At 40.1% G+C, this 26208-nt stretch overlaps 1 protein-coding gene across 2 annotated transcripts in view; it reads right to left on the reverse strand.

Moving 5' to 3' along the window:
• Positions 1-26208, reverse strand: part of Arfgef3 (ARFGEF family member 3) — a 157914-nt gene that overhangs the window by 98142 nt on the left and 33564 nt on the right. The window contains exons 3-5 of one of the 2 annotated variants that reach the window (XM_005329807.5): positions 20561-20642; positions 17990-18121; positions 1964-2032 (exon numbers count right to left, since the gene is read on the reverse strand). In XM_005329807.5, the coding sequence (XP_005329864.1) occupies positions 1964-2032; positions 17990-18121; positions 20561-20642 (283 nt within the window). The remainder of the gene's footprint in view (positions 1-1963; positions 2033-17989; positions 18122-20560; positions 20643-26208) is intronic. The other variant, XM_078019053.1, reaches the window with a different exon arrangement.

Below are 26208 nucleotides of genomic sequence, written 5' to 3' on the forward strand. Positions count from 1 at the left end.
GTTAAAGTCAGACACACTCACGAAGCTGCCTTCTTATTTACATTTTGAGAGTCTAATGATCCTTTTATAGATTCAGCAGGACCTTGGGGAAATAGCCTCATTTTTCATACTTAAGTACACATTCCATTTCCTGATCAGCAGGTTTCAGGGTAAACACTCTGCTGGAGTAAATTGTCAACGTACACCAAGGTGAGAAGGAACAGCTAGATTCTGCCTGAATTTCCAGAGGGGTTTTCAATGGCTTGTTTTAAGGTGTCTTTATAAAATTTCCCCCAACTATGGTTTTTTTTTTTTTTTTAAAGGCAAACATATAACATATACCATGTGTCTGGACCTGTAGGAACAACTTTTTACTTGGATTGTAGATTTCATGTCTAATTGGAACACCCACATGACCAGACAGGTGTACTTATCTTTTCTTTTACAGACAGCAAACACAAGGTTGCCCAGGCAACACAGGGGTAAGGGAGAACAGGGTTCGCACCAAACTGTAGGGCTAGGGCTCCAGAGCCCATTCTTTTTACTACCATAGTTGAGTGCCTTTATCTGTAATCTCCATCTGAGGCTAGGCGTTTTTCTTGGTGGTTGTTTTCCGTTTCTGGTTTTGGTAGAGATCGTTGTGTCTTGATTATCAATCCTGCTGAATCCTCTTGTGGCTTCTTGACACCTTCAGGAACCTTCACTTGTGTTGGCCCTGGCCCTGTGTGTCCACTGCTCAAGATTTACACATTTTGCCTCAGATTCCCATTCCAAAGCTGATTTCTATGAGTACAACAGAACCTTCTCCAGCTCTGCAGGGGTGGCACAAAGCTCCCTGGCAGCCCTCCCCTCCTGAAGGCCCCATGACTCCTTAATGTCCCCACTCCTGGGTTCCACATACACGACAGCACGTGGCGTTTCCCCATCTTATTTCAGAACAAGCCTTTTTCGTGCTAATCCTACTTCTTGCTATTTTCTACACTGTCCTGTGATAAGCAAATAAGGACACTCTCAGTATCTCTTAAAATTCAATTGAAAACAATTACTGATAACTATTCTATTCATTACTTTTTATGGAGTGAAATATTCATGTGCTAAGGAAAATGTGTCTTTATAGATATATATAGTTGGAAACCAGCAGCCAATTGGCTGCTGCTTCTCTTTTGATAGACACATAAATTTCCACATACTCAAGAGTAATTTTCACTTTTTAATATGTAAAAAACACATATATCCGCTCATAAAAATACTACTCATGAGTGTTGTTCACTGGACTTTCCTTTTCTCCATGATTTCAGAATTCAGAGAATGATTGCCTCTTTGTGATCTGACTATGTACTCTCGCCAGAAAAAACAAATCCTGAAGACAATCTTTTCAAGAAGTGGAAGGAAAATTATTCTAAGCCTAGTAAAAATCAGCTTTGAAATGATGATGTTTCCAAAAGCCAAAAGGCATTTGCCAGACATCCCAGAAGCCAAGTTTCCTGTTGGACATGTTCTTGGGCATGGTGGAAGACAGGTGCGACCCTATTCTACAGCGGACTGAAAAGAAGGCTTTTGGATGTCGGCTACAAAAGGCATCCATCAGGGAGTAGGAGACAGTAGTGGGATTCAATCAGTGAACATCTCTCTAAATCTCATACTTAGTGTCTTTAAAAAAAAAAAAAAAAGCAAATGCTTTGCAATTCATCTTAGGAAAAATAGACCAAGAAAGCAATAAGCTTGGCTGTAGCAGATTTGGAGGACCCAGTAGTGTTATTTCCATGGTTAAAGCTTCAAGTTAAGCAAACTCAAGTGCACATTTATGAGAAAGCACAGTGGGCCACAGAGCATGCAGTCTGCAGAGCAATCCTTTCCTAGAAATTCCCCAGAGTGATCAGAGCAGGGCTCACCCCATTGCTGGGGCTCAGTCCCATCCCGATGTTTAGCCCAATGAGAGAGAAAGCAGCCAGGAGCAGGCATTACAAACACAAGTGGCACTCACCTCCGCGATCTTCAGCACAGCGCTCCCATTCAGGTCAAAGGTCGGGGTGTAGGTGATGCACAGTAACACCTGCAACCCACAGGAGGTGAGGGAAGAAGGAAGACATGGGGTCAAAACAGACAAGGGAATATTGTTTCACAGGCCATTTGCAGTCTCAGCTTGATGATTCGTCTGCCCTATCTAATGCTTCTTTCTAACCTACCCACTGCTCTCCAACGAGTGGTCGCTTAGCACCTAATAAAAGAAAAATGAGACTTCCAGCATAAAAGCTGTGAACCTCTCACCCCAGGAATGAATCCTGTAAGACTGGCCAGAAACAGGCAGCCAAGCGTCTGTCCAATAGCAATCAAAGTGAAAAAAAGATCAGAGTGATCAGGAAAAAAATGACCAGGCCCACTGCTAGGCTGTCACATGACTTGTCTCCATTGATATATATATATAATATCTTTATTTTATTTATTTATTTTTATGTGGTGCTGAGGATTGAATCCAGTGCCTCACATGTGCTGGGTGAGAGCTCTTCCACTGAGCCACACCCTCAGACCTTCATTGACTTGTTCCTATCTTACTAAGAAGAGAATGGAAACGCAAAATGATTAAAGAATTTGCCCAAGATCATACAGGTAACAAACCATGGAACAGAGATTTGAACTCAAAACATCTGACTGTGCTGAGCCACTAGACAACACTCTCTCTACCTTTCCCTAGACTCATATATTACTATAATGTTTCCGTTCTGTCCCCTTTCCAAATTTCATGTGATTAGTACGTCTTTTTTGCCTCTCTTCTCTTCTCTTCTCTTCTATAATTACCTCTAGAATGCTGCATGGGGTTTTCTGATTTCCCAGTTCAGTTTTTCTTTAGTCCCCAGAATACATAGACAATAATTGATGATATTTGCAAGATCTTGAAAGAACACTGAAAATATTGCCTTCAACTTACAGAGCCATTAAGGAACAGATCAATAAAACCCTTGGCATTTAAGGATTGCTTCTGATTTTGTAGGTACAAACCCAGACTCTCCCCACCCCTACCACCCTCCATTTGGCTCCCGACTTCTCTTGTTGAAGGGACCGACATGGGGTGCTGGTGTCTGATCCTCCATCAACACCATGCCCTGCCTGCAGCTTAGCCCTGGGAGAAGGTGGGCAGCCTTCCCAGGATTCTTTTCCCCTGGTTTAACTCAAGAAAGAGCACAGAAGCCTCACAAATTACCTAATACAAGATATGCACTTAATCAGTATGCCAGCAAGCAACTGTCTGATGTAGAAAAAAATATCTCTTAGTCTTAGCCATAAGCTAGCCAGCCCTAGGGAACAGTCACAAATAGATATAACTAAAGAAGGAAAAAAGATATTTTTTGCTGGTGTGAGTCATAGGATAGATAACTTAATAGTAGGTCCATCCCTCAGTTTTTTGATTCTTAAGGTGCTGTATATTCAAGAGCTGGCCCAGATGAAAATCAGCTCAGTGGCCAAGAGACAGGTACTGTGGGAGCAGCTGCCCTTTAGACTCACGGGAAATGAATTTCTTTTGTTCAGTAACAATCTTTGGGAGCTGGGATTTGGCAGACAGGAGGGATCAAAGTGGGAGTTGAAGGGTCACCAAGATCTAATCTAGGCTTGGAGGAAGGCTCCACCTTCTATGTCTCTGTAGTATGAAGGGACAGTGCCTTTGCTTAAACCTCCCTCTTGGTCTCTTCCTGTGCTTGCTCCTCTGAGGCTCATGTGATGGCTTCTTTGAGGCTTCAACCCAGATGCCATCCCCTCAGAGAGGCCTTCGCTGATCACCCCCTCTAAAGTGGCCTGTCACACCTCCTTGTTTCATTGGCTTCAGGGTGTGCCTCAGCCTCATAAGTTGCTTGTTCATTTACTAAGCACAATCTTCCTGTTGGACTTGCACATTTGCTGGGCCTGGGGAAGGCCCTCGGGATTCTCTCATCGGATGCTTTCTTATTTCAATTTTTTTGCTACATTGCATAGTTTCCCTTTTCTTAAAATTCTTTGAATGCCATGTTTATGCCAGGGGGTGGGAAGGCATGAAAGAATGGCCGTGGTGGTTTATGGAGGTCACTTGGTCCATCTGGACTCTTGATTTGTAAAGCGCTGGTGACAGAGCCTGGCAACTGGAGACACTTTACAATAAGAAGACAACGACGGCAAATATTTGTCTGAACTGGTTAATTATTAACGTCACTTATGGGACACAGATGGGCTTTCTGCCTTCTATCTCCCAGGCGCTCATACAAGGGGTAGAGAAAGTAATTTTAGAAAGACATTTTCAAAGTGTGACCCAGTTTTCTGTGATCAAGAGCTGCGTTTTGGCAATGGTGGTTGGAGACATAGGAATAGGGCCTATAGTTTTAAGACTTCATGAGGAGGCCATGTTGGCAGTATTCAGTAATCAAGGGACCAAGAGCCTCAGGGGAACATAGGAAGCCCTACTCTTTGGGTGGCAGGGAAGACCAGTGAGTGTAGAGGGAGGGGCTCCAGACACAGTGCACATGAAGCTGCAGGTCCCTCTTTTACCCACCAGCCAACAGTGAGGGAGGTTGAAGAAAGATTTTGCATTCTGAGTGTTCAACTACCAATATTCCAAGACTCACTGAGCTATGTGGAAAAAAACTAAAACCAGAAAATAACAAAAGGAAGTAAAACACATTAATGAAGCCTTAAGCTGGAGCGGTTTATGGTGGGGAAAGCACAGCATGTTTTAATTACAGAGCTGATGGTGTCTGTGGCGCCCCCCATGACTCACAAGATACATAAAAGGCACAGTGTCTGGCCAGGATGATGCAGCAGATAGCAACAACTTATCAAAAATGATAAATAGAGATACTGTTAATGCTCCCAATGCCTAGCAAGCATTAATCCACTGGATAAAACACAGATGGGGTGTTGGAAACATAGGATAACAGAAAATTAATTTAAAATCTGACTTTCACTGTCTAATGTGTGGACAAAAAGTTTAAATTAATATTCTGAGCATGTTGGTTCCAAAGAAAACTGATGAACCTAAATATTGAGGGAAATTCCATTAAAAATATGTTTCCTAGGGTCATTGAAGCATATTGACAAAGTTATCGCTGAGCAGCAGAAACTTGAGTGACAGCATCTTGCAACTGAGCTTACTGGCACCACCTTCATAAATGAGCTTAGAGGAGAATAGAGAAAACAGGGCAAAGCTTTCCATGAAAAGGGAAGGATTATTATGATTACAAAAAGTTCCAAATCATTTTTAAAAATCCAATCATTGAATAGTTATTACGTGCAAGAAGCATCCTTTGATTAAAGATGTGTCTAGAAACCCTGAGTAAAAAAAAAAAGGATTAGAATTAAACTATAAAGGAAAAAAGTGAACTGGATTTATTGCAAGAACGGGGAGCAATGATAAGAATCTAAAAAACATGGTCATTTTAGGAATAGAGGGATGAGGATAACGGTGAAGAGTATAAGATCATAGTTGTGCTTTTCTGAGTGGGGAACATTCTGGATTAATCCTCTCCCAAGGGCATGTCATGGTCATGACCAGGGTTTTTCCATGAAGCAAGAAAACTGTTCTGGAAATCTGAATGTCAGATACAGGTTGTGTGATTGGCTAAAGGCAGTTCCTGCAATCATATAAGGTAATACAGGTTGATCATCTATAGCCTAGAAATCTGAAATGCTCCAAAATCCAAAACTTTTGAGTGCAGCACTCAAAAGTTTTTGGAGCATTTCAGATTAGGGATTCTCAACTGGTAAATTCCACATAAATATTTCAAACTCTGAAAAAAACTTGGAAATCTGAAATACTTCTGGTTCCAAGTGTTTTGGATAAGGGATCTTCAACCTGTAATAAGGAGTTTCAGGTGACCTGGTTGGGGCAATTCTGATCTGGTAAGCCCCCCCCCCCATTCAGAATGCTCAGCAAGCTGGCAGGACTTCATTCTGAATGGGGAGAAAAATTAACACAAGCATACGGTGGTGAGCCACAGAACATCTTCAATGAAGGCTTTGGAACATTTCCCCACCTAACTTTTCCTGTTAAGATCTGTTGAAGATCTATCTTTTGCACACACCATCATGAAGGGGAACTTGTATGACATTGATGAGTCAAAAAAGTAATCTCTGTTAAGATTCCAAATGTATCCTCCACAAGACCATTTACACGACATTCAGGAGTAAAGATGTGATACATGAAGTTACTGGGTAGCAACTGCATGTCCACTTACCATCTACCTGTGGTCTGCATTGTTCAGGCATTCTTGATTCACTCAACATGTATTTATTGAGGTGGGACTAGAGTTTAGATTCAGTACTAGGTGTTGGGCATTGTTAACGGTTTGGATCTGGAATGTCACTCAAAGGCTCACGTATTGAAGACTTGGTCGCCAGTGCTTCGGTGTTCAGAGATGGGGCCCTCAGGAAGTGACTGGGTTGTGAGGGCTCTACATCATCAGTCCATTGATGGATGCATGATGTGATGGCATCATTGGGAAGTAGTAGAAACTATAGGAGGTGGGACCCAGTTGGAGTAAGTACAGCAGTGAGGTCATGTCCTGGAAGGATCTCTTGTCCCTTGACCCTTTTTCTCTGCTCCCTGTCTGCCATGAGGTGAGCATCTTTCCTCTGCCACACCCTTCCACCATGATGTTCTGCTTTACCTCAGGCTTGAGCAACGGAAACACTTGACCATGGACTAAAACCTCTGAAAATGTTAGCCCAAATAAATCATTTATTTTTTCTCAGGTATTTTGTCATAGTGAGGAAAAATTAACACAGGCATACAGTGGTGAGCCAAAAGACACAATTCCTAGTCTTACAGAGCAAACATCTGGTGTGAAGATAGTCTTGAAATAAGTGACTATAATAAGTTGTGATGAACAACTGCCTGGGAAAACACAATGTACTCTGTAAAGGTGTATTGGGGCCTAACCATGTAATACACAAGTTGTAATGCTGTGGTAATACATAAAATAAATTAATTAAACCCAGGAAAGAAGGCAAAGGTACTGCCAAAAAATGAGCTGATTCTGGGGACATAATCTATGCCTAAGGCACATGGCGGACACAGGGGCATATTGAAGGAGTAAAGAATAGTTTTTCTCCTCTTTCTTGAACTATTAAAATTATCTTCATTTATTCACAAGTACTTCTTGGAGTGATTGTGGTTTCATTTTTCACAATTCCAGACGTCATTTGTAAGTTAAACCAAACAAAATAAACTACCAGAGCAAAGGAAATTAGCTACGAATGTGAGTGCAGGCCACAGAAAGCCTTGAACTCTCCTTGTGCTTGGAGATGATAATGCCATGCACATTTCCAATCCCAGCCTTGGCTCTGGCTGAGAGTGTAGCTTTGTTACTTAACATATATTTCCTTCTGGCCTCTCATGCACATTGGCTTTAAACTTTATAAAATTAAAAATCATTGCATAATTCCTTCTCTTTAGAAACACTCCAGTTCTTTTTTTACTCTAAGTTGGCAAAGACAAAGACAGAAAATTCATGGGAATATTGAGACCCCACATGCAGGGCATGCCAACTTCTGCACTCCCAGCCTTCTGGAACCTGAATGGCTAAAAGTGTACCTCCACCCCAAGGTAGAAACAGAGGTTCTTTCTCTATGGTCCCTGCACAAATGACAAAGTAGCTACAGTCTTCTGAACACAGCAGAGTAGCACAATGTCTGTCCTTAGAGTGAAGGAATAAGGGAGTTCCATAGCACATATAGAATTTCAGAGGATATTTCCTTATTTAGATTTAAAATGTAGATGCCAAAGATAAACACTTTTTCTTATTTTGATCAAAGTTTCTCAACCCCAGTGCTGTTGACATTTTGACAATTCAGAAATGAATTGTAAGTGATCCTTCCTATGGGGCAACTGTCCTGTACACTGTAGAATATTTAGCATCATCTCTGGCTTCTCTCCAAAAGATGATAGTAGCATATCTTTCTTCTCACCAATTGTGACCACCACTGTTTTAGACCATTTTCCCCATACTCTGTGGATAAAGCTGAGAACCTCTGCAATGTGACTCTGTAGAGCTAGAATCCAGGCCTTCCAGAAGGGAGGCAGGTGAGCCATTAATCCTTCACTGTCCAGAGATCTCGAATGGCAGCTAGCAACAAGTGGTTAGCTACAACTCCAAACTTCATTTTGACTCAAACTAGGTTTCAGCTCACAAAATTTCTACCACTGATGACTTAATTGATTTGCCTCAAGCCAAGGTGACAGGTTATTAGACAACCACTTTCTGACTCAGGCTGCCTAAATTCTAGCAAATGGCTACTTGATATTTTTCTAGTCAGTAGAAGATTATGCTAGAATTTCTGAATGCCCAGTTTGGAAAACATTTAAAATTACTCACTGGTTTATGGTCCTGTCTCAGATTCATTTCTGGCTTTACCTGTTGTACTAGTAATGAGTTACTGATATTCATCAGATAAGCCCTTAGCACTTAATTCTAGGACATACATACCAGTGATGATCTGATCATGGAAAATTATTTAAGTATTAATTAAAATTAACTTATCTAATTCACTTGGACAAATGAACAAACTGTCTCTAATCCTATTTTCTTCTCTTCTCACTTCTCCCTTAACAAGCTGTCATAGCTCTTACTCCTAACTAGAGGCCTGGAAAATCCATTTATTAAGTAAATGTGTCCTCACATTTCAATCCTTCAGTCTCTAAACATCACAAGTTAATATAATTGTCCTTTGGTATCCAAGGGGATTAGTTCCAGGACCTCAAACAGATATCAAAATCACTGGATGCTCAAATCCCCTATATAAGATGGTATAGTATTTGCACATGATCTATCCATGTCCTCTCAAATACTTTAAATAATTTCTAGATGACTTACAATGCCTAATACAATGTAGCTATATAAATAGTTGTTTGGGGAACAATGACAAGAAAAAAATATGTTCATGTTCAGCACAGATGCAGTTTTTTTCTGAACATTTTCAACTGGTTGAATCGCAGATATGAAAGTGGAAGTATGGTAATTGTGCACCTCTTTGTCTCTTTTCTTTTTTTTTTTTTTTTTTTTTTTTTTATTTTTTTATTTTTTTTTTTTATTGGTTGTTCACAACATTACAAAGCTCTTGACATATCATATTTCATACATTAGATTGAAGTGGGTTATGAACTCCCAATTTTACCCCAAATGCAGATTGCAGAATCACATCTTTTCTATTAAATTATAAACCCTTGTCTTTGAATGTTTTGATTTTAACCCTTCACATAGTTTATGATATGCTGTTGATAACAAAAATATATCTACTGAGCATTAGGGCTTGAATCTTAAACGCACCCAAAAGGCTCTTGAGTGGAAGGCTTGGTCACCAGTCTTAGGCATTACTGGGAGATGGTAGAAACTTCAGGAGGTGGGGCCTAGTTGCAAGAAACTTAAATCACTGGTGACATGTCCTTGAAAAAAAAAAAAAAGAATATTGAGGACATGGCCTTTTCCTATTTCTCAGCAGCCATGGAGTGACAGTTTTGTTCTACCATAGGCTCCCACCATGATGCTCTGCCTCATCACATGCCCAAAAGTAACAAATCTGGCTGATCACGGACTGAAACCTCTGAAACTGAGGGTCAAAATACATCTCTTCTTTTTATAAGTGTATTTTCTCAAGCATTTTGTCACAGCAATGGAAAGCTGACTAGCAGTAATCAAGTTAATGAAAATAAAGTAAAAAAAAAAAAGTTCAATGAGTTGGATTTTCTTCCCCCTAATTTAACCTATAACAAGCTCCTTTACATGGAATCTCTCAGACTTTTAAGAAATCAAATTGCATTAATATGCATAATCTTCCCTCTTCTTTTCCCTTCCAGAATGGGAGTGTCATCTCAAATAATCTCTATCCATATAACCATGCAGTTCTTGGTGATTTTAGAATTGATGCTTATTGACATGATCAATCAAGTTTGTAAAGACAGAGTTTTTAAAGAGCTAGAGTCAAGTTGATTCTCTATATGTAAAACATTTAACAATTATACTTGGTTTCTAAAATATCTAAATCATAAACTCCATCTATTAGGAAGAAGATAACTTATGAATTCAGCTAAGTAGTAAGGTACTTTCTAAGGACTGTGGGATCAGAGCTAATGGTTAGGGCCTTAAATATAGCTAAGTAGATAACTGATATGTAATAATTTTAAAAAATTCTTCTTTTAAGATAGAGAGCTGTAATTCAACAGTATTAAATATGAGAACCTTCTTTAGAAACCAGCAATATATATGATGATACACTCTTCTGTTACTAAAGACAGCAATTATCCTAGCTTAAGTTATACAGAGAGAATCTATAAATGAAAAAAAAAAGAGAGATTTAGAAGAAACTCATGATATCTCAAATGCTCTTGTTCATCATTTGAGTGAGTTCAGAGGTGTTCATTTTCTCATTAAGCTACACATACTATTTTCTATTAACTAGAACCAAAATGAAAGCTAGTAATGACCCTGTACCATGCACAGTTCTAAGCACTTCTTTTATTTTTAGCTCCTTTAAGACTCACGGCAACCCCAAGAGGTATGCACCAATATTATTCACATTTTGCAGATCAGAACATTCAGGCTACAACAAAGAGAGTAAGTTCCCAAGACCACCAGGCCTTCTAGATGCAGAAGCTGTGCTCCTACCACTCTGCTACCAAACATTTTGAAAAGAAGAAAAAGTAACAAGAAATCTAAAAAGGTGATGGAGTTCAGGGACTGTTTCACAGGACAGGCACACTGTGGCCTCTCCCGCTCTGGCAGACCTGCTGGCCCTATGAAATTCCTCAACAAATACTTATCAACTGGGGGAGATTTCTATTCTCTCGGTATGTTTTGTCATTCTTCAGAAGCTGTAAAGCTTGCCCTGGCCTTGTCACTAGTTCAGACCCTTAAGCCTGGAAAGTTATCTTCTCATCCCAAACTGCATCTTTGAAGGCCAGATCAATTCCCAACCCTCTACAAAGCCTTTCCAGAAAAATCTAAGTGGCTGTAAAAGCAATTTTGCTCCAGAGATTTTAAGCCTGTTCTCAAATTAAACCACCTCAACTTCAATTTTCTTACAAAAAGGATATAGGAGGTTATTTCAATTCTAAAATAAAATCTGTATTGATCTTTCTCATTTCTGAACTCACATAGGTTATTATCTGTAATCATGATTTATTTTCTTTTGTTTGTTGTTTTCCCTGGTGGGCCACTAAAAACTACCATGTGTTCCCTTCTCCTCTCCATTAGTCAATAACTAAATTAGCAAGTAATTAGTACACCATGTGCCAACTACTCTGCTAGGCACCAAAGGGAGAAAACCAGCAGTAATAGTATATCATTAGTTTTTACTTACTAACTACTGACATTTTCCAGTCATGCCCAAGTTAAAAGTTTAGGAATACCTACTTGTGGTTTAGGAATAACCATGTGTGGTTTCCTTGAATGGGCCACTGCAAGGGAGTCTATTAGGCCTGGGCTAACCTCATAACCACCTGAACACAACTTCATTGCTTCCCTCTGAGAAAAGTACAATGAGAACAGAGCAGGAGGAGGCAGAAGGGATAATGTGCCAACTGCCTCTGGCTGGGGGGAAATAAGTCAGACTATGATTCTCATGTGATAAGTGCCATGGCAGATAGCCAGTTGTCTTTCAACACTGTTGCCTCCTGTTTCAGGAAGAGAAATCTGGGCACATGGCTGCCCAAAGTAAAGACTACATTTCCCAGACTTCCCTGCAACTGAGTTTGCCATGTGACCAAGTTCTGCCAATAGAAGATAAGTAAAAATGTCCTCCCCTTTCCCCTTCCTTCTATTGGTTGCCTAGAAGGCAGATGTGTTGGCTGAGTATGTGAAGCCACTGTGGACTATCAGGTGGAAGAAAACTAGCCAAGAAATGAAGGTCTAATAATGTGGTTTAGCTAGTACTGACCTAGATTGATATGAAAGAAAGATAAAACTCTGCTTTGTTTCTGCTAAGATGAATCCTAATACTGCAATCCTCTCTCCCTCTCTCTAACCATCGCCCTCCTTGCCTCTTTGCTTCTGACTTGTGCTTTAGATCTTTTTCACTTTAAGAATCACTTCTTCAGAATAGCTTCCTCTGTCCTACTCTTAAAACTACTCTCCAACAGACCCTATCGAAAATACTCTTCTAGTCTCTAGATTATTTTGACATTGCATTTATTGTAGTTAAGGTATATTCACATATTTCACCGATTTCTGTCTTCATCACTAGTCTCCAAAGAAAAGCTTTCATTATTGTTTGGTTTTGGTTCTCATTTTCCTCACTACAGGATCATCTATGTCCAGCACAGTGCCTGGCACACATGAAGCCATCAAATATTTGCTGCATAAATGATTGAAGAAAGGATCTTTCCACTCTAGGAACTCTAGAACATCCACAGGAAATACCTCTGCATTCATGCTTCATTAACTCATGATCGTGGGGAGAAATTTTTTGGTTTTTGTTTTGTTTTGTTTTGTTTTCTGGTACCAGGGATTGAACCCAGCAGTCCCTAACCACTGAACTACATCCCCAACCCACTTTTTAAAAAATTTCGAGACAGGGTCTTACTATGTTGCTTAGGGTCTTGCTAAATTGCTGAGGCTAACTTTGAACTTGCCATCTTCCTGCCTCAGCCTCCTAAGCTGCTGGGATCTCACCACACCCTGCAGGAGAGTTTTAAAACAGTTAATAGAGTGACTCCTAAATGTGTTCAAATGGTAAAAACCTAGCAACAGTGGTGCTTAAAAAAAAAAGTAAATAACATGAAAATCTTACCTAGAAAATAATGTATAGACCATTTAAAGAAAATAGTTTTTAATGTTTGTTTCTCGTTTTTTTGTACATCTTTTCACCTACTTTAGGCAGTCATTCAAAGGGAGAACAACTTAGTAAGAACTATTTCAATATGTGTGCAAAGCAGAAAATGATTATCTCATTCAGCCTCAGCAGCAGGAAGGAGGAGAGCTAAGAACAAATGACTTAGGGAAGCCACATATTTGGATACATCACTGCATTTACTGCACAAATAATAGGTTTGTACATTGTTCCAACAATGGTGCATTAAGGAGTTATACGTTTTTCACCAAACAATGGATTTTTCCTTAATGGTAGAGACTGCTGCAAATCTTCTAAAGTGTCTCAGCAGCTTTAGGCTAAGAGGGATTTCATTTCTCTTATAGGAGAAGGCAAGACAAATTAGCCATTTCACCCTCAAACTTCACTAATGATCATTCTTTCCTTAAGGCCAGAGTTAAGAACACTAAAGCTAACCATTTGGATAAATTTCCCAGTGTAAGACTTCCATTAGAACATTACTGAAAAGAGACTTAAAATGGTCCTTCTGGGCTAGGGGGTTAGAGTTCAGCTATAGAGTGCCTGCCCAGCACGCACAAGTCCCTGGGTTCAATACCCACTGCTACAAAGAACAAAATAAAATAGAAAATAAATGATCCTTCCATGTGGCCTCCTCCTTACTCCAAGACCAAAGACTGGCAGTGCTGGTGCACAGTTTGGAAGCACTCTGCTCTATAATTTGCAACACCAGAGTTCCAAGTGGACACCCTGAGGTTAAGGACTGCCAGTCACACCTGGATAGTAAATTCCTTATCCATAATTCTTTCTCCTTTGTATTTCTGGAGATGTTTGCTAGAGTCTTGTCATATTAAAAACAAAACCAAACCAAACCTCAACAGGGAATAGGAAGGGCAGTAGAATGAATCAGACCTCACTTTCCTGTATTCATAGATGAGTACACAATCAGTGTTAACTCCACATCATGGACACCACAAGGATGGGAAGTTATACCCCATGTATGTATAGTATGTCAAATTGCACTTTGCTGTCATGTATATCTAAAAAGAACAACAACAACAAAAGCCCTCAATAGAAGATGACATCGTCTTTCCCTTTTCCCAATTCTATGGCACATACCCAGAGCCATTAGCTGATTTTGTGGGACAGAGACTATTTGCTTCTTACTTCATGTTTAATCTTGCTCATAGAATTAGGGGATATTTTTATCCTGGAAGGACATAGAAAAAACACAGCACTCTGAGCCACCTAGCTTTGCCCCTCATTAGCCTACCACTTACATTTTCCGATTGACCATCTATATACAACAGGAATAGTAATGTCTACCTCCTAACAGGTCTTTCAAGACAGTCTTAACAGGCAAGGGAACCCACTGTTTAAGAGCACAGGTTTTCTCTTGGGCTGCATCATGGTTCAAATACTGGCCTTGTCATTTCACTAGCTATGGGATCTTGGTGTGAATATAAAGTACTTGCTAGAGTGTCTGACGCATATAAATGTTAAATAATCAGCCCCTGTCATTTCTCCTTTGAAAATTATAACACACTCCACCAACATCCACTTCTATTATCTAAAGATGTACATAAAATAAGATATCCCATAATAGAATGCTCACCAAATGCTACCCCAGGCTCCAGTATCATATCCTTCCTTATCACCAAAGCAAGCCTGCCTTCCCGAGATAGGATGCTTAGCCCTCTCACATGCTGACAGAGGAAGAAGGTCAGCTATAATTCCTCTCAGTTTTGAAGACTCAGCCGGCTGTATCAGTTAATAACCTCACAAAAGGTTACCCACTAGAAAGAAGGAAAGCAAGTCCTAATTACTCCAGTCAGAGATGCCATTATGTCCATGGCTCCCATAAAGTCTCCATGGCCTTAAGGAAATGGCACATAGGAGGGGAAATGTCACCAAATCAGACAAGTACTTGACCTAAATATTAAATATTTCATGCCATCTATGAATCCATTTCATAGGTAATCTATCTTCAGACAAATCTTCTATTTCTCTACAGTTCTGACACATTATTTGCTCAAGCTATAAAATTTTTATCTGGATTCCATAGCCATTTGGATAAACCAAAAATTGTCTTTCTCCCCACCTCCTGTTTATTGGTAAAACATGTCAAATAGTTTCCAGACTATGCGCTCAAACCTCATTCCTGCTAAATTTGTTAGCAGCAAGTGTCACTGATTTGTTTTTTAACCCTCTGATTAAAAGTCCGGGACATTCTTTCTAAATGAGAGCACTGCTGCTAGAATCTTGGGATTCACTGTTAGCTAGTTTCTATTTCATCTTGGAAAGATCTCTAAAAGAGGAAACCATTTCTCTGTAGGAATTGATACAATTACAATATACTCACAAGAATGTGACCTGTTTGGATTTCTCATGTTTACAAACACTAGAAGATAGCAATATATAAATAAGATACGCAATATAGGTTTTTAAAAATAACACTTAGGATCTGTTATAAAAATGTACCATAGCTGTGGTCAGACATACATAAATAGAAAATGCATAATGTGACTTTATTCCTCCTGAACTGTTTTCCCAGACTAATATTTGAAAATGTCAACCATATCTTATTTTAAAAGATTTTCTGTGCCTAAAAAATAGTCATATAAAATGACTAGAGGATTTATACAGGAAATTTTAAATAATTTATCACCAGAATAAGTTATGAGAATACCAAGACTAAAGGAACATACACTTCCTATGTGATGGGAATCCACTTTTTTCTAATTCCCTCTCCTCTTTTTAATATAATAGAATAGGTAGTAAGAACATTTTTGATGTAGACATGGTATTAATAAAACAAGAACTTACTTAAGAGTTTTTACTCGGATCATTACCAGGATCGCAGAACTACAAGATAAAGGGGTGTGAGTCTCTGGAGATCACTATAAATATAGAATTCCTTGTGCAGAGAGTAAGGAGATAAAATTTTTTATTCTAAGCCAGAGAGTCTATAATTTAGGTCAATATTTACACATAAATGAGTATTTTAAGTCTGAGATATAAGAAATGATGAGGAAGCCTTCCCCTGTAACCTATCACAGATAAATGACTTTCTCCAAAATTTTATTTCATGCTAATATTACCCAAAATATACTTACTTCACCATTAACTAAATTTTTGTTCAAAATTTAAAAATACACTACCAAAAATAGCTTAAGTCTAGGTTTGTTGTAAATTATTTTTTTCCCAGTTCCAATATTTAAATAGTTAAACTAATAGCACATAGTAAAGACCCTTATCATTTTAAGGGCCTTTGAACTGGGCTTGGCAAATCTAATTGTAAAGAATGATGGTCCACATTATTGTTTTTCTTTTTTTTTTTTTTCTGACAATGTCTGATTTTCCTTCCACGCATCAACTGTAAGCACCAGGGTCTATTAGGGGGTCATTAGGAAGACCATTAAAATGGGCTTCCCACAATTTCCAGTGGAGTTAACATGTGTCACCTCCTGCCCTCAGCAAGGTGAACAGAAGGCACTTCGGGGGAGGAGTTACAGACAAAGCTCAAGTCTCAGCATAGGTGTTTCTGTTGACAGAGTCATCAAACATCCTAACTCTTTGTAGCTCCTAAAACAACCCACACTTTGTCATTTTCAATATAAATTTCTGTATTCTACACACAAACAAACAAAAAATCATTCCTAAGAGAATTTCCAGAATAATATAGAATCTGTGAGGTATGCTCTATATGACGTCAAAGCTCACCCTCCAGTATGTGGGGACCTCACAGAGGAAGACAGACTGGTGAGGCAGCTGGTCCTGCTTTTCCTCAAGTGGCAGGAAGCAAGCAGATGAGGAAACCACAGTTGGAGGTGGTTATTCGAGGTTTTCTGTGAGTGCATGGCACAGAGGCCTACAGCAAAGCACAAGGCGGAACTGTACATTGCAGCATCAAAGGAGAGTGAAAGGTAGGTGAGATCTTAAAAACCAGCTTGCTCAGGGAATCAATGTATCTAAGACTCACTCAGGACTCCAGATATACAACTGCATATTCCTAGTCCAACTCACGGAAGACTCTGACTCAGAAGCATCAGGCCACGTTGGTATCAGCTGAAACACTTCCAAAGCACTTGCTTTGTGCCAGACACTGTGCTGAGGTCTTTATGAATGTCATCTCACTTCATCCTCAAAACAGCCCTATTGTGTAGGTGCTCCTATTTCCCCCCATTTTATGGGTGAAGAAATCAAGACACAATGTTAAGAAATTTGCCAAGGATGACCTGCTAAGAATGGAGGAAAGAGGGTTCAAACCAGACAGGCCACCTTCAGAGTCTGAGCCCTCCATCACCACCCCAAACTACCTTCCAACTGCATTAGGGGTAAGCATAGGCCTTCAGGAAAAAAAAAGTGACAGAATTCAACTTTTTCACTTCTCAATGGAAACTGAAATCCAAAGAAGCAAAGGCTTTTATCTCAGACAAAATCCATCAGTATATTTCCAGGAATAAATAGACCACTATATGATATCAACTATTCTCGAATATTCCTCTGTACTGTTTCTCTAGGGAGGAAGAGGACAGATGACAGTTTGAAAAACCTTCTTCCTGCTGTGTTACTGTGACCAAGGTGCTGTACTGGGGCACATTCCATCTTTTTCTGCCAAACTCAGCATTTACGCACAGAACATGACCCACTTCCATCAGCAGCGAGGGAGTCCCAGTCTTGGTGATTTTCAAGGGAAAGTTAGGGGAGAGGAGAGGAACTCTTGCCATTCCTAAAATGGAACTGGTAATTGAAATGAAGGAGATAAGATTGACATTGTTGAGGGAAAAAAAAATGATGTGATTCTGATATTCCACAGAAGGATGGTCTTTGGCCCCCTAACCAGCCATTGCTACAATCTCAGCACATGTCACATCTTGGATTAAGTCTTTGCTTTGTTGTGACATACACAGGCAGGCAGAATACCCAGAATTAGACTGACCTCAAGCTGAAATTAACTGCTCACATATATTCTCTTAAAAAGTGATACACCTCCAAACCGCATTTGATATGCAGGATCAGGTCAAATATCTTACAGATTTGTTGAAATTGCACCTTTTTGCCATTCAACAGTCAAGGTAATTTGGGAGGACCACACGCAGGGATAATAAGCATCTATTCCAAATGAAAAATGACCACAAAGCGGAGGCAGTTCCAAGGTAGCAACAAGTGCTGGGTCAGAATGTGTTCCTGTCCCAGTGACGCACACTGGTGGCCACGTCAAACCAACCTTCATCACTTCCACCTGCAGGTCTTCATTAAGCGAAGGCGTCACTTTCACGGCATTCAGGATCTGATTGAGCAGCTGCTTCTCATCAGAGTCTGTTTCCATGGATACAAACCTCTCTTCTGACAGCAGCTTCTGTAAAGAGGCACAAGGTAGTGATCACAGATAAGGCAGCAGGGGACAGCCTATTCTGTTGTATCTTATTATGTATCGATGATCGATTTTCTTACTCAGGAGGTGAGAAGCTGAAGGCCATTAGGAAGGAAAGAAATGCTACATGCCATTAAAAAGAGAAATGCATCCAACCTGGGATAAATGGTTTTTGGCAAAGACTTTTTCCTGACACTAGATAATTCACTGTAAATGTCAGCAAGTGAAATGCTAATGTGCCGGGCATCTAGGTTATCCGGGGGTGGGAATAAAGGATGAACCTGGCCATGGCAACCTAGGGCCACACAGTAGTCTTTCACACATATACCCTTTCTCAATGTAGCTCTGTCATTAAAGGAAAAGGTTTCATATACCACAAGTTCATCTGTCTGATATTTAAATTTTTATTCCCTAATGCAAGCTGTCATTTGTCCAGGAGTTACTCTAGGATGCACAAATCTTAGTATATATCCCGTTAGAAAATGATCTCATAAGACCTAAATGAGAAGGGAGTTTTGCAATGAGGACTCCCAGGAGTCCTGCTCCTAGGACAGCCCTCTGCTACTTTGGGACAAATTACATGTTTCATCAAATGCTTCCTTTGGCTGTGTATAGCCCACCAACCTACTACCCTATTCCCTTATCTTTCCCCAGAGGCATGTGAATTAAGTGTCTAGGACATGTGAAGTCAGCCATCAAGTTTCCCAAGGCCTTTTCTTCTCCAGGCTGTCTCCTCAACTTCCTTCAAGGGTTCTCCACATGAGAAGGTCTCGCTGTGCTCTCCTGCTCAAAATGTGGCCCCAGGAGTGCCTGCAGTACTTCTAGGTGACCTGATATTAAATGTGACTCATAACTTGAGTCACATTCTCAGGTCAAAAGGGTTTAGCGGGTAGTCACGGCATATTCCACACTGACTCACCCTGAAACCCCTAATTCTCACAAGGTTGCAATTAAGCTGTTCTCCCCGATTCTGAACTGGCATGGTGGATTTCTTGAAACCCCAATATAGAACTTTATATTTATCCCTGTCTAATTTATTCTTTCCTGATGCAGCTTAGAGTCACTGCTTGTAAGGAACTTTCAGAGTTCAGATCCCTCCAGCGTGAAGACTCTCCCTTTCACCTTCATGCCACTGCAGAGGGGGACAGCAAGCACCCTGGCTTCCTACTCAAGACTCCCTGATGTTGTGCCCAATTCTTTCAAAAGGATGATGTCATATACCTAGGGCAGCTCAGAGTTAAATTTTACATACAACGTTGTTTTTATATAAAATGATAAAGACTAGGGAGCTCTGAAATGTGCCTAAAGTTACCAGGTGGTGGGGAGCAGGGCACAGATAGTAACAGGAAGATTCTCAACCTACTAAGTCATCAAGTCATCCAAGTTAACACAAGTAAGCCTGAGAAAGCATGGTACTGCAGCTAACAATGTTCCAGGGTTAAAAAAAATTAAAAAATGGAAAATCCTAAATTGATAAAAAAACAAGAGAAAAGGGAACAAAATCAGCAGGTAAAACAAACTCATTATTTTTTACAGATGGCCCAGTCATTGCTGGAAAGCAAAAAGGTTTTAATAACTTATTGACAATTCAAAAATCTCAACTGCTGCTGCATGTTAAAGTATACATCATCTAATTCCAAACCACTGGGAGTAAAGAGCTGTCCTCTCTTTCATATGTATTAACTCTTATGAGGTATTAAGGGGCTCTGTGAACTTGGAAAGCTAACTACAAAATTGTCCTTACCAGCACGAAAAGACATTGACAAGTGCCACCAATACACAGCCATGAATCCTTGCTGGCCTGGATGTCACTGTCTTTGTCTCTAGAAACCAAACTACTTTAAATAGATAGTGTGTTTATACAGTCATCACCTTCTCACATCATGTTTGGTGTAAAACACAAATGTTCAGAGGGAGAAATGTGTTCAAGTCATCGGACTTTTCTTATTAAACCAAATTTCTTTTTTCTTCCTAGTCTTAGTCTAGAAACAAATGAATTAATTCATTCACCAATCTAACAGTAGAATAAAGAACAAAACAAAATCTTTCCAGTTTACCATCAATTCTCATTACACAGAACCACATGTTGAATGTATGTGAGATTTGAATTGGTATGAATTGGGGTCCCTCTTTCTTGGGATCTCTTACTTAGTCTCCTAAAAGCTGGACCACACAAAAACTATTTCAGGACTTTGTAGGTTAGCTGGGTTTCCATGAATCAATGTTTGACTACAAAGACTCAATCGAATAATTTTGTGCACTAAGAAATTCTGGTGAAGAAAATCCAATTATTTTCCAGGGCTATTTCAAATTTTTACAGAAATTTTTAAGCAACCTGTATTTAAAATGTTAACTATTTGCTCTTTCTTTGCCAAAGTGGCCTGTCATTTTCTGTTGCTCCACTGCATTCTGTCAAAGCCATACCTGCATCCCTGCCAAAGCATGTTGGGCCAGTTTCACATTCTTGGATTCCAAAGCCAGCTGGAGAGGCAGCAGGCACTTCTCCCTGGCAAACACACAGATAAGGACAACATGTGAGCTCAGTAAAGCTGGCAGTCAAGTGATATAAGCCTTATGTACCCCCGCCCCCAAACACTGCCACACACATGCACAAAAAGTATAACCAATAATGAAAATGCACATGCACTTTAAAATACCGGGGAGGAAAAAAAAAAAGCTATGTAGAAAGGACAGCATATCTACAGCTGGCCTTCTTAGTAGGGCTACAGGAAGAGTGAATAGAATTACTTCCACTAGTTAGCATATGGAACATTAATCAATACACCATCCATGAACATGCTTTTCTCTGTCTTCCCCAGACAATTGAATTGCTCACCTGCTACACCCAAGGTGAACAGCCCTAGGAGCATCCCATATATAGATATCTGTGACTTGCTCATAACCCTTTCCTATCTGCGTCATCACCAACCCTCTGCCTCATCAACGATAATTTGTCACTTCCTCCCTAACTCAAAGTATTCAACAGTATAATCATTTAAAAATATTATCTGCAGTCTCCACCAAGAGGTAGATATAAATTTTGTGACAGGTTCATAATAAACACATTTCCATGACAGAAATACATTCAGCTATCAATAGCATTTGATAAGCAAAAAACCGAATAAACACCAAAACATGGAGAGCTACTTGGCTACATTAAAGCTTAAAAAAATAAGAAAGGGATTAAAATGTTAGGAATAAACCAAAAGTGCTGCAAATACAAAAATATCTCTTAGAAGCAGTCACTCTAAATAATTAAACAATAGACTAAGAATTTTAATCAACTCTTTATTTCCCCATGGAGTTACACTGGCATAACAAATGAAATGTTACTTCTGTTTATCAAGTCCTTCCACCCACAATAAACTATTAAAGACCCATTTTTTTTCCTGTTTATATTTTCAGCAGAAACTTAAAAGATTCATTGACTTTCGGGAGTGTGAGAGCCACAGAGTTAGACTGTGGGATTTCATCTTTGGAGAAATAAGGGTCACTGCTGCAGAACACAATGAGACAGAAAGTTAATTATAGCTCTGATTCCTCCCTGTCCACCCTGCTGCTCAGCTGCTTTTCTGTGGAATCTTCCATCAGTAGCTCCCAACAGATGAAGTGAGAGACAGACACTCCCTGATGCCAGCCACAAAGACTGACCTGACAGCACATAGAAGAACACTCCCCTTCCGAGTCCTCTCCCCCTCCCCTCCCCAGCCCCATGTCACAATGTCCATTTTTATATGAAACTGGTCAACACCACAGCTACTTTTCATTGGACACGTCCTCTGCCAGATGGATAAGCCACCCAACTCTGTTACTTCCAAGTTGGGTGGCCATGACTTTGTCACTGCTAGTACTGTCAACTTGTCACAGTTACAAGGCAAATGCTGCTGTCCAGTTAGAGAAGGAAAAGCTGATTTTTTCCAAATTGGTCTCTTGTTCTATCGTAACCAATGTATTAGCCTGGAGAAGTTAACTGGGAGGGTGAATGCTCAGTGAGAAGTAGGAATAATAGGCATAGCAGAAACAGCATAGAGGTTCACCTGAAAACCCTTGGAAAAAATCATATTTATAACAGGATTAATCCACTGTGAAAGAACTTTCACCCTTAATTTGGAGTCAGATCTGCCAATGACAGAAGAGTAACAAAGAGGAGGCCTGGAGGCCCTAAATTCTCACAGTTTAATAGCCTGGAGCAGGAGAAATCCATTAGGTAGCTATAGGCTAAAAATATAAAAGTTTTACATATTAATCACCAAGGGTCCTCAGCAAGAGTGGATGCCACATTTGGCAGCAACAGGATCCAGTTGGAAATATGCAACCTCTTGACCCTTGGAAAGCAGCCCGGGGTTTGTACGTGAACAACTGAACATCCATATTATCCTGCCATCGTTACTAGTAGCCCTGGAGACCCTCATTCCACTTTGTCATCAGGTGATTGATGTTGCTGACCTGAGGCCAGGTGGCTGACAAATGCCAGGACGGCCAACTTGCACCATGCCTTCAGGGGATGCCACCGAGCTGCTCCCCATTCCAGGAATGGTCATCACGAAGGCCAGGTGGAGTTTGTTCAACTAGATTTTGGATAGGTTGAAAGGTATCTGTGTTCAGTGGAAAGACAATGGGCTGTGGAATCATCCAGACCTGGGGTCAAACCCGAACCATTTAGAGGGTGTGTAATCTCATCAAGACACTTAAAATGCTGGTGTGTCTTAGTCCTTCTTAACCCGAGAAAAGGAATCTTAAGATCAACCCTCATTCCTTAGAGTGAGGAGTGCATAGAGCACATCCCAGGGATGGCAAATTTTTTTTCTGTAAAAAGCCAGGTAATGACTGTCATAGCTCTAGACTATATGTTTAGACTGGGTAATTCATATGGTCTTTGACCCAACTACTCAGCTCTGCTGAGGCACAGAAGCAGTCATGGACAGTAAATAAAGCAACAGCATGGCTATGTTCCAAAAGAACTAGAAAATGGGCAAAGGCCAGACTCGGCCTACAGGCTGTCCAGCCCCCACAAAGGCAACATGCCCAACACAGATCATGATTTTCAGCATAGGATGAGCAGATCGAATCATTTCATGTATGCAGAAAGCTTCTGCACAGGACATGGGGTTAGCTGTCTTGAGAGGGTTTAGCAAAGCCGATTAGAGCGCCAAGATTTCTCTTAGAAAACAAGTGATTTGAAGAAATATCACTATAAACAGGTTTTGTTCGGGTATGAAACAAAGGCACTGCATCCATTGGCCATCCACTCAACTAACTTTTTGAGTGCTTTCTGAGTTCCAGGCATCACACTGGGTACTGAGGAAGATCTAGAAAAGACTAAGATAGAACAGGGACCTGCTTTCATTTGTATTCATGGAATGAAAGAGAAAACTAGCATGTATTACTTTTTGTGTTTAGTATTATCTGTCACTACAACCCCAAAGCATTCATTCTTACCCTTGTTTCACATTTGAGAAAAGTGCGAGTTCAGAGAAGTTTTGGAGGCTGCCCAAGGTCACACAGATTACATGCATTAGAGGCAATTCAGATCTAAATCTATCTGACATCCCAAACCAAGTTCCTCTGAACCTCAAAATTTCAGAGCCCATCTAAAATAAATTTATCTGACCTTTCTTTAGCTCATGGACACCAAAATACCTGGCAAAAGACCTTCTTTCTAGAGGAGGGCATATACCATTTCCAGGGGACTCAGGGGTCTCCAAACACCAATTCCACATGGATCCCAAGTTAAGAGTCACCCCATCCTTAGGGGAAAGGACCTTGCCCAACAAGGTGGAAAGTGCAGGGTCTGTAGCGAGTGGAGGGCTGTGTTCCTTGGCCTGTCTGGGCTCTGCTAAGATGGTCTTTGAAGTGGTTTTATATTGGGCCCTGGGCAGAAAGGTAGCTTCCTGCACTCCTGTTGTGAGTGCACAGAGGGGAGGGGAAATGACTGACTCTCCTCAGTAGCCAAGGCCTCTCATCCCTCCCCATGCCCCAAAGTCGGGTCATCAGCCTCAGACATGGACTTCAACTGGGAAGTAACACAGGTAGAAGTAAATAAAACTCATGAGGGCGTAACTGATCTCCTCATCCGCCCTGTGATATCATAAAAACCCTCCTGCCTTCACTTCTTAAAAATGATTTTAATGAAGGAGAATAACAGGCCTGTTAATTGGGTCTCAGGATGGGATTTATAATAAAGATGCAACAAGGCCCCCAGTCCCCCTTTGCACATACTCTATAGGAATAAATCATCTTTTGATCTTTCTGGATGCTCCCTCATTGGGAAAAGGGCACACGGAAAACCAACAGTCAATTACATCTAGTGATTTTTTTATGCAGAGGCATGTGCAAATTCACTCTTGCCTAATTAAATAAAGGCAGTGGCCCTGGGTTTCGTGTTCTGACATGCCTTTATCTCTTAAAGAAGAATAATTAGCAGGCTGCATATTCACGAGAAAGACATTATCCTGTGACACTGTGTCTCATCGTGTCAAGGAGACTGAACCTGTTTGCTTAGCTTCACTGTCACGGTTCACAGACCATCTTTATTTGATTGGAAAATAGCAAAGGACAAAGGAAAATTAAAATAGGAGAACAGGGGAAGAATTAGGATTTACCAGTGATTACCTATTCATATGAGCACAAACAAAAACTGCAAGTAAAACCAAAGATATTTCTGAATGTTTGATTCTTTTTTGATGCATTGGGTAGGAAGGAGCTGGAAGGTACCACACGTTTGCAAGGGCTGCTTACACTCTATAATTCTAGGATTCTATGAGCTAAGTCATTTATTAATCACTGTCTGATGTTAATGCATAACTATGGTTCTGGTTGACATCAGTGGCTTATACGTAAAATGTACCCAGTCACACACATTTGTAGTTATCATTTTATCTGATTATGACTTTTAAAGGTAGAGATTTGCTGTGGTTTGAACATTTTTTGTTCTCACCAAAACTCATGTTGAGGTTTGGTCTCCAAAGCAGTGGTATTGGGAGATGGGACCTGGTGAGGTGTGTTGTGGATCATGGGGATGGGGCCTTCCTGTATGGATTAATGCCATCTTTCAGGAGTGAGTTCTGCTCTCTAGGGACTGAGTGAGCTACTGTAAGAGAAGGTAGTGATAAAGTGAATTCAACCTCATGCCCTTCCATCTGCAGGTGCCCACTTGTCCTTATGGACTTCCCCACTACCAGAGACATGAGATGAAATACACCTTATTGCTTTATAAATTACCTAGTCTCAGGCATTCTGTTGTATAAACAGAAACAGACTGAGACAAGGTTTAACTGTCAACAAAACTGAAACTAAGTGAAATTAGATTTCTTGCCCAAGGTCACATATCTGTAAGTGACAAAGCCATGATCTAGATGTAGCTCTTACGTTTACCAAACTTGTGTCCTCGAGGCTACATCACATGCTTATGCCAACAGAGGGCTCTATCAATGATGGTGTATGTCACACTACTATAAACATCTGCCAGGTCAGAAATGGAGACAGGCATCAAACAGGTAATGTAAATCATCTTATTTAGAGGGAAAATTCGTGAACCAATGTGTGTTATATTTGACAGTGTGGCATTAAGAGAAGTTATAGGATATTTGGACGAGTGGAAAAATTTTCGCTGTGATGGGTTCAAGCCTCAACCGTCCCATTCCCAGTCCTCATGACCTTTCCCAGTTTGAGAACAGAAGGGTTTTCACCCCTGCTGCCATTGCAACTCTCAGGATGCTATCATTCATGTTTACGTATATGGATGGTGTAAACAGCTTGTACCAACATTAATAAACTTTATTGATTAAGCTTTTAAAAATTTGATTCCATTGAGCCAATTGGAACTAATTGTTCTTTAATTTTATCTAGAGTGCAGTTAAAATATTTCCATTTTATTTCTATTTTTATGAAATTATTTTTATTAGAGTCAATACTTTTGTTTCATATTTCAAAACAAAGATTTAATTCACCTACAAGGAACTATTTTAGGCCTTAGGGATATAGCTGGGAACAACCTAAAATCCATTTTCTCCTGCAAGCTTTCAAGATTCCTCAGCCAACCTATTGCAGTTATTAAGTTGAGCATCATTTTT

Source organism: Ictidomys tridecemlineatus, chromosome 8 (genome assembly GCF_052094955.1).
Source record: "Ictidomys tridecemlineatus isolate mIctTri1 chromosome 8, mIctTri1.hap1, whole genome shotgun sequence".
NCBI lineage: Eukaryota > Metazoa > Chordata > Mammalia > Rodentia > Sciuridae > Ictidomys > Ictidomys tridecemlineatus.